The 9,034-nt window shown below is 37.7% G+C and overlaps 2 protein-coding genes across 2 annotated transcripts; one reads left to right on the top strand and one right to left on the bottom strand.

The window, feature by feature from the left end:
- Positions 1-1,880: 1,880 nt before the first annotated feature.
- On the bottom strand, positions 1,881-3,825 carry LOC142399550 (uncharacterized). The gene is made up of 2 exons (XM_075484273.1): positions 2,313-3,825; positions 1,881-1,924 (listed from the first exon to the last, which is right to left on the bottom strand). Exons 1-2 carry the CDS (start codon positions 3,823-3,825, stop codon positions 1,881-1,883), a joined length of 1,557 nt encoding a protein of 518 aa, XP_075340388.1.
- A 759-nt stretch (positions 3,826-4,584) lies between these two features.
- cldn1 (claudin 1) lies at positions 4,585-8,324 on the top strand. Its single transcript, XM_075482407.1, has 4 exons — positions 4,585-4,955; positions 5,844-6,008; positions 6,242-6,326; positions 7,414-8,324. Exons 1-4 carry the CDS (start codon positions 4,733-4,735, stop codon positions 7,529-7,531), a joined length of 591 nt encoding a protein of 196 aa, XP_075338522.1. The 5' UTR covers positions 4,585-4,732; the 3' UTR covers positions 7,532-8,324.
- Positions 8,325-9,034: the final 710 nt, after the last annotated feature.

Genomic DNA, 9,034 nt, shown 5'->3' with positions numbered 1-9,034 from the left:
ATTTGATGTACCATCACTAATTTTGAATGAATGGCATGATTTAAAAAAAAAATAAAAAATAGAACCACAATTGTACAGTAACAAAAGAATACTGCAATTAATCTCTATGATAAACATGAGGTTCTCCCTCAACCAGTTCAATCCTTCAATTGAATTGAATTGAGGTTTTTCTTCCCTCTTAAGAGCTTTACAGTGTTCGGTTGTTTTGTGGCTGCCAATATCAATCCTGAAGGTATTTAGCATACAAGAACCTCCAAGTCAAAATTCAGACCTACCATGTAAAGATTGTGACTTAGTATCCCTGAATTATATCTACATCTCAAATTTTATCTATTAAGATGCTAGAATTTCAGTTACTGTTCTGAGATACTATCTCAGAAACATAGATTATGTGATACTGAATTTCAAAATTCTAAGTAACTTAAGATTTTTGAGACTAGAGTAAAATACTATTTAATTATGAAGTTGCTATCTCAGAATTCTGACTCATGCAATCTTTTTAAACCAAAAGAAGCATGTTTAAACAGTATTTTACAATTAGAATACCCTTGCAGACCTCTGGTGTCTACATTATATTCAGAGCTGGTCTTTGAACTACTGCTATCTGCCAAGGGACATGCCTGTAACTACAACAACATGAAGTGATGGTATCACATTTCTGTGTTGGATAACAACTTCAGATGAGTATGAGAGTCTGAGATAATCAAGCTGGTTTACTACTTTAACTTTACCATACTAACATGCAACGAAACAATACAGTGGGCAATGTTAATATTTATTGAAAATTTGTTACCTTTGACTCAATCAAATTCCATTAATTACTGTCCTTTAATCCCTTTAAAACAATCTTCAGTCTCTTCAGCTGCTAAACTGCTCTTACTAGCTCATCAGCTGTCTATCTGCTGTTTGGTTTATGACTCATTTTAGTTTGGCAGGAAACTCTCTTCTTAAGACCAAAAGATAACCTCACTTTTATTTCTCAATAATTTTCTCAATATCTTTTAGATGATGGTCGTATTGTCGACTTGACAGTCACTGTTGATGTCTTTTTGTTGCTATTTTGAATTACTCATACCAAGTGTACCACTCCCAAGTCATAAACAGATGTTTTTCATGACTTCCATATGTTTGATCGCTCATTAACAACTGCTAAACTGCAGCCATAGTTCTAGTACCATCCCATCAAACCTTTGGAAATACGGCAGCAACCCCTTTCTGTCCTGTGAACTGTGATGTTATTCACAACAAAATGAGGAGCCAATTGACCCCCTGCCATATGACCCTTGTTAACCACAAGTTAAAGTGCTGCATTCAAGGCGTGGCCATCTGTGTGCCTTGTTGTGTTGAGCCCTTCCCTCCTCCCTCATTCTTTATCATCCCTCCCAGTATTCAGGAGCAGTGTGGGGGTCACAGGAGGTCTGGTCAATCACAAGACTCTTTTAAACCTTGCGACGACGTAGCAGTCCTGTTATCATCCATGCATCAAAAATGTATGTGTGCCAAATGGAACCAAGTTTAATCACTCAAAAACACTGCACTCATACTGTACTTCATCTCAGAGGAAAATACTATACTTTAAATATAGTATTTAAATCATGTTGACTATATCAAGATAGGTAATGATAGTCCACTAATGTATATTACTATTTTGAAATACAGTTATCTCCATAAAAAGTACATTCACTTTGCTTTTATTATCACTTTTCTATTGGTGCTTCTTTTCACAAATCACTCTGAATGGAGGATTTTGACCTGTAAGGGAGTAATACTGTCTTACGACAAACTTCTACCAGTAGCTTAAAAAACAGTGTTTCCTGTCTTTTAGAAAAAAATGTCAACAATCAATTTGAAGAGGAAACATTACGTTTTATTAACAATTTTCATGAGAAACTGCTCGGTCTGTTGTCAGTGATGACTGGTCCATCTAAAGAGAGTGAAGCACTGTTAGTTCATATAAAGATACCAGAGGTTTCTGCTGGAGATCAAACTACAGGCAAAATACATCAACGTGGATAAACATATTTACTCACTGTTCTTTTTAAGCGGTGACTGTATCTTTTGAAAATAAGGAGTTGAACTTTAAACTGATGAAGGTTCATCCACCCCTCTTATCATTCAGCAGCATCTATGCATGCTAGTTATCAGCTGGTGAGTTAGAGGTTTGTTTACTGTACTGGCTGACAGTCAGAGCATATTATTGACTTTTATTGAAATTATTTGCACACAGATCAAAGTCTTTTAAAATAGGGCAAACTAATGAATGGTGCTTTGTATCATTGTTTCATTGATACATTGAGGATATTCAGACTCACTTTTCAAAACATGCTCCTTAATACTACCATTGTCCTGCTGAAACTGTACCTTTACTGTCATTGGAGAACATTTTTTTACTTTACACTTGATGATCATCGTGTCATTGGATGCTTGGAGGCTGCAGGAGGTGAGATCAGGCATCTCCTCTTTAGACAGGTGACATATCAGTTGGTCCCTCTCAATGGAAACTACAGTGCGTTTTCTCAAAAAGTCTGGGCTCTCACACAGCATCCTGTCCAGCATCTCTACATTCGGACCATGCAGCAGCACCCAGTCATGCAGGTACCACATGTGGCAGTCACATTTCCAGGGGTTCCCATGCAGCCTCAATGTGTGCTGGATGAAAAAAGTGTCGAAAAGGCCTACTGGGAGATTTTCAAGCTGGTTGTCAGACAGGTAGAGCTTCTGAATGAGCATCTGGTCCACAAACAGTTTGGCATCCACCTTTCTCAGGTTATTCTTGTGGAGGTTGATAGTTGTGATGCCTAACAGATCATTAAAGATCATTTCAGGCAGTGTGGTGAGCTGGTTTTCGGACAGGTCCAGGTTCTCCAGGGCTGTAACATTTCTAAAAATGTTTTCTGAAAGGCTGGACAGCTGGTTAGAAGACAATATAAGGTCAGTAAGTGAGGTGAAACTGCTTAAAGAGGACAGCTCAGCCAGTCTGTTGCCTTTTAGGTTCACCTCCCTCAGATTAGAAGTCTTAAACCCAAACACTTTATCGCTGAAGGTTGTCAGGAGGTTCCCACAGAGGTTTAGCACACTCAGTTCTGTTAGACCAGAGAAAATGTCGTCATCTAGTTGTGCTATCTTGTTCCCCTCCAAGTGAAGCTCAGTCAGCTGAGAAAACTCGTGAAATGTGTCGGATGAAAGATTGCTAATTAGGTTGTGATTTATTTTCAGAATCTCCAGCTTTGCCAGACCTGCAAAAGTCTCTTTTGTCACTTCTTCAAGTTTATTTTGGGACAAGTCCAGGACACGCAGCCTGCTAAGGTTCAGGAAAAGATAAGCGGGTAGATCTGATATAATATTGCTCTTCATTTGAAATATCTCTAGCTGTTTTAATGAATCAAACATTCCAGGAAGCACTACCTTCAATCCGTTGAAGTTGAGTAACAGTTTAGTTAAATTTTCCTGCTTTGAAAACGTTCCCAGAAATAAATTCTCCAGCCAGAGGTTCCCACTGATCTCCAGCTCCTGCAGTTCAGTCAAATGCTCAAATGCCTTTGAGTGGATACTTCGCAGTGCATTATTCAGGAAAATTAGCTTGGTGAGTTGTGGGGTTTCCTGTAAGGTGTGGGAGAAAAGGTACCCCACAGCTGATGTAATTACAATAACCTCCTTGACTTCTTTAGACATATTCCTGGGTAAAGATGTCATCCTTTCATCAGCACAGAGCACTTGGACCGGGGTGAAGCACTGGCATCTATCTGGACAAAAGGTTTGCCAGTCACTGTTTCCTTTGTGACAGAGAAGCAGCATCAGGAGAGTCAGAGTCAAATCTTTGTCCATTTTATCTGCCAAAACATTAAGAAAGCTTGAATGAATTATCAAAGAGAAATAAAGTCAATATCAATTTGATAAAAGTGGACATGCATGTTTTTTAAAAGCTGCTATTCATTCACAAAGAAAGAGTCATTTTTTACTTTAAACATAACTTTTCCAGTTAAAATGAAAAAGATATCCAACATACCCATGTCTTACAGGGATCCCATAGCACTGAAATAAATGTCTGTGTGGATCTGTGGCAGCTGATGCAAACTGAAAACAGCAAGCCTGAATTAGATAAGACAAAAACCTTTGGACAGTGGCCAAATCCTGATTTCAATTGCTCACAACAAAAAAAGTTACCCTTGAGATAAGTGGAGAGCTTGTTTCAGCAAAAGTGAATCCCCAATGACTAAAACAAATCAAAACTAGGTTCAAGGGAACATCTGCTTTCAAGGGCTAAACCAAATATGCTTACTGTCATTTATTATTGCAAATGTTTTAGGAGAAAAATATTTACCACAACTACCACTGCAAGTCATTGTAGCAACAGGAACTTATGTGAAATTTGCTTTAAAAAATCTTTTTACACAATACACTGAAGTTCTGTGTGCTGCTACCTGCACTCATTATGTTTAATAGAAGTTCTACTGTAAGCTGAAGATTTTGGAATGCTAGATGTTTTGTTGCAGTAGATGTTCATGTCCACAGGGTGTCACTCTTTTCCGTCTGACCTCTGCCAGAGGTGATGGCATTCCTGGACCCTCCCTTGAGGATGTACAGGTACACACCTTTGTTTTTGGAGTAGACCTACAGCACAAAACCACCACGGAGAACACCAACTTCCTCTTGAACATCATAGATCTTTTTTTCTCTCTATCTTTTCCTACTGTCATTGTTCTCCATCTTCTTAAGTTTGTGGAGTTGAACAATGGCAAATGCAGGAATTCAGCTTCTTGGCTTTATGTTGGCCTTCATTGGTTTTATTGGGACTATAGCATCCACAGTTATGGTGGAGTGGAAAGCTTCATCCTATGCAGGAGACAACATCATCACAGCTCAGGCGATGTACGAGGGCCTCTGGAAGACCTGCGTGTCACAGAGCACTGGACAAATTCAGTGTAAAGTCTATGATTCACTCCTCCAATTGCCAGGTAATGTTTTGTATATCATGTGTTAATACATCTTTTTTAACTTTATTCAGAGTTATCAAAAATCATTACGTTATATCATCACAATCAATGTATAATAGGGCTTTTGTTTACAATGTGTTTAAAACTAGATCTTTCAACAAATTTGTACATTGACAAAATAAAGGACAGTGGATGATGCACAGGTTGTAACAGTGAATCTGGGTCTCTTGCTGGAACTTGACTGTTATGTATAACATAAAACACGTAAAATGTTGAGCTCTAGGCCCATTCAACGCGACAAGATGTTTTCAAGAGTTCCCTTTTTTCTTGTTAGGCTTCTTGCGTGCTGAAACATGTTAGTCAAATTCCAGCAGCAATCTGATCAAAGAGAACCTACCGAAATGGAAAAGAAATCAGAAAGATTCAGTATTCTTTATTGTATCATTACATTGGTCAAATGTACATATTTCTTACATCTTTATGATAACAGATTGATAGCAGACACATACAAACAAATCCTTGAAAGGATGTCATAAGTATGTCAGCTTGATGTAGCTGAAGCTGCCTGCATACCGGCCTATTTTTTAGATTAAGCTTTGTTCACGAAAAGGAATATGCCCATTTAATGCTTTAACATTGAAAATGATTACATATTTTATACTTAGATTTTATTTAAATTTCTTTTTGGATGGAAATAGAAGTCATTCTAACTGTTATTCACAATTATGATTTATATGAACCTTTAGAAAGCAAAGAGTGAGAATCATTTTGGATGACCAAGGGCAAAATCTCAATGTGATTTCAACTCTTAATTTCCACAGTTTTCATGCTGAAAGTTAATATCAAAACCCTTTGTCAATGAAACGTGCTCTAATCTGAGTGGATTCTGTTCCAAATCTGTATCTTCAGGGATTGTGCAGGGTACACGTGGACTGATGCTGACCTCCATCTTACTAAATTTTATTTCCATGATGGTGGCAGTAGTGGGCATGAGGTGCACCACATGTATGGCTGAACAACCAGAGCAGAAAGACAAGGTGGCTCTGGCTGGAGGGGTCATCTTCATTATTGCTGGTGAGACACATTCTGTATTATATAGATTGATTAAATGAGACATTTTTCTCCTTTATATGTGGCAGCATGCTCCCTTTTGTTTCCCCTTTACCTCTATACTGCCACAACTTGCAATATGTGGGTTCTTTTTCAGTTTTTAGAGAGATGATTTGTTAAAGATGACACATAACTTAGCAAGTTTTAACATGTATAATGTAACAATATTGAGAGGTTTTCTGCTAATAATTTTCTAGGTGTGATGGCTCTTGTGGGAACATCCTGGTATGGCCACAGAATAGCAAAGGAATTCTACAACCCCTTTACTCCAACTAATTCCAGGTGAGGTGGTCCTCCTAAGTCATTTCGTCTGAAGCCCACACGTTTTATCAGGTATCAGTGAGTGGAGGCATAGCAAGGGGGTGTACATTTTGCAACCAAATTCTCATACATTTACCTTTCACTTCCTACTTTAATTTAACATTACACAAAAAAGAAAAGTTTGACATTATATACACATAATTTGGGGCTGTGCTGGGGCTGTAGGGTGGTGTGGCGGTTAGCACTGTGACCTCCCAGCAAGAGGATTCAAGGTTCAATGCCCAGCTGGGGGCTTTATGTGTGGAGTTTGCATGTTCTCCTCATGTATGTGTGGGTTCTCTCCAGGTATTCTGGCTTCCTCCTGTCCCCCAAAAACATGTCTGTTAGATTAATTGGTGATGGGAAATTGTCCCTAGGTGTGAGTGTGATCACCCAGCCACTGGGGAGCATGAGCCAGTGTATTTTTAGAGCCATTCCCACGCCTGGATAAATTGTGAGGGTTGCATCAGGAAGGGTATCTGGCGTAAAACATGTGCCAAATTGATGATGCGAGATCGACTCGCTGTGGCAACCCCTGATAAAGGGAGAAGCTGAATGAAGAAGAAGAATTTGAGGCTGTGCTGGGCAACTAATTAGCTTAGCATTGAACTTTAAATGGGAGAACACCTAACACACAATGTAAACGCACTACAGATCACTTTTAAAATTCACTTTAGTCTGTCTTCTACTTCTTCATCTTGTCAAACACTAAGCCATGCTAACAGCTACCACATGTGTGCTAAGGTAAGCTACCTGGTTGTGGTTTCTGGCAGTAGCTTTCGTTTTGGCGCACAGATATGGGAAAGGCATTTTTCCTCCGCCAATCCTTGGTACCAAAATTAAATAAACATAGTTCCCAAAATGTCATATTACAAGAACTACTTCCTATTGAAGTTTGACTAAACTTTGCAGTAGAATTTAAAGCAATTTTTAAAAATAATTTCACTCATACAAACATTTTTCATACTGGATGTAGATTTGATTAGTTTTATGCTCATGCATGTAGACTTATAATGCTGTGAAACTTTGACAAAATATTTGACATAATTGTGATCTGTATCATTTACAGGTTTGAATTTGGAAGTGCCCTGTTCCTTGGTTGGGGGGCTGCCTGCCTGACAATTATAGGTGGATGTTTCCTCTGCTGCAATTGTTCCAGCAAGAGCTCAGAGAAAGCTCTGCGCTAAGCCTTTTCTTATGGAAGGTTGCTGAATTTACAAGGCCAATAATTCTAACTCTTTTAGTTTGCAGCATCTTTATTTGAAGATCATGTGGCCAGGATCTGTGGTAGTTAAAGAGTTTGCAAATATAAATTAAGAAATCTGAGATGTATCTGGACGTGGTGCTTCACATTGTGAATTGTAATCTTAAAAATGACAGCAGTAATACAATACAAACATGCTGTTTACAAGTGAACATTACATGTGATGTGATAAATAAGCCTATGAAATAAAGTATGTTAAGAATAATTGAAAATGTAAACTTTTGATAATCTATTGCTACTGTTTGAATTTGAATATTAAGAAACACCAGACTAATTTCAAGACATGTTTTTTACTAGTCTTTACAGTCAGTACAGTTGTAGTATAAATGTTGAGACATTGTTTATTTTTGTTACTTTGCTTCATCTACAATCCTGCCAATATCCTATTGTATCAATGTAACGTTTCCATGAACATGTAAGTTTGTGTGACATGAAACATAATTCTATTCTATATATATATATTCTTGCATATGCTGTATATGTCTCATCTCCTCTCATTGTTATCCAAACAACTTGTCCCTCTCCAACTCTGAAGGTATGAAAGTGCCTCATAGTTATCGTACAAGGGATCTGTTGAATGAATCTTGAGCTAAACAGAAACAAAGCCCTGTTTACAGCTCCCTCCTAACCATTCAACATTTCTTTAAAAAATGTAAAAGGTAATTTAAAAGAATATAGAAAAACTGTTAGGGGGTGAAATAAAAAAATTGTGAGTATGACCTGAGTTTTTTTTTAAAGCATGAAAAGTTTGGATGAAAATCATCTATAAGGCATCTTTTAAAAAAACATCAGTAGTAGTAACAAGTACAGAAATGTGTTGCCTTAGGGAAGTTAAAACATATCCAAGCATGGAGGGTGGGAATGTTGAAGCCATACCTCAGAATACCTGTTTCAACATGCCTGCTCACTGAGGAGTTCATCTCAAAAACCAGGTTTCAGAGAACTCTCTGAGAACTCTCTGAGCACTATCAGGTAACATCCGTCTCTGAAATAAAAATCTCAGGGAAAATTTCAGTTGCCTAATTGTAAATTCAAACACACAGTATGATTATATCAACTGAAAAAAAAAAGAAACACAAACAAAAAACTTCAGTCTCCACTAAGCTAAACAACCTTTGATGAGTCATTGTCACGAGAGGGCGCCTCCATGTGGCGATCCTTGGCTTTGACATAGCTTCTGAAGCAGCACTATAATTAGGGCTAAACATTCACAAATAAACAAACAAACAAATAAATAAATACTACCACACTTCCATTATTGTGAAGAACATTGAATATTGAGATTAAATTTAGGATAAATTAGAACACACAAGTCACTTACAGATAGCTGCTGTTGGAACACATGACACAGATGCAAGCTGTCAAAATACCCTACAACAAATTCACTTTTTATTGCTATAGTCAGGTTCACTGTGTACAAAAATGT

The sequence above is a fragment of the Odontesthes bonariensis genome, chromosome 14 (assembly GCF_027942865.1).
Source record: "Odontesthes bonariensis isolate fOdoBon6 chromosome 14, fOdoBon6.hap1, whole genome shotgun sequence".
In the NCBI taxonomy this organism is placed as follows: Eukaryota; Metazoa; Chordata; class Actinopteri; order Atheriniformes; family Atherinopsidae; genus Odontesthes; species Odontesthes bonariensis.
The sequence above is the reverse complement of the archived record's forward strand: the minus strand, read 5'-3'. Positions and strand labels throughout refer to the sequence as shown.

What these genes read in the sequence shown, in the direction of transcription:
- LOC142399550 (XM_075484273.1), bottom strand. Translation starts at nt 3,825, where the DNA reads ATGGACAAAGATTTGACTCTGACTCTCCTGATGCTGCTTCTCTGTCAC. An exon ending in TAAGGAGCATGTTTTGAAAA is followed by an intron (nt 1,925 to 2,312) that starts GTGAGTCTGAAT and finishes CACTCTCTTTAG; the next exon opens with ATGGACCAGTCATCACTGAC.
- cldn1 (XM_075482407.1), top strand. Translation starts at nt 4,733, where the DNA reads ATGGCAAATGCAGGAATTCAGCTTCTTGGCTTTATGTTGGCCTTCATT. An exon ending in TTCACTCCTCCAATTGCCAG is followed by an intron (nt 4,956 to 5,843) that starts GTAATGTTTTGT and finishes CTGTATCTTCAG; the next exon opens with GGATTGTGCAGGGTACACGT. An exon ending in TTTACTCCAACTAATTCCAG is followed by an intron (nt 6,327 to 7,413) that starts GTGAGGTGGTCC and finishes TATCATTTACAG; the next exon opens with GTTTGAATTTGGAAGTGCCC.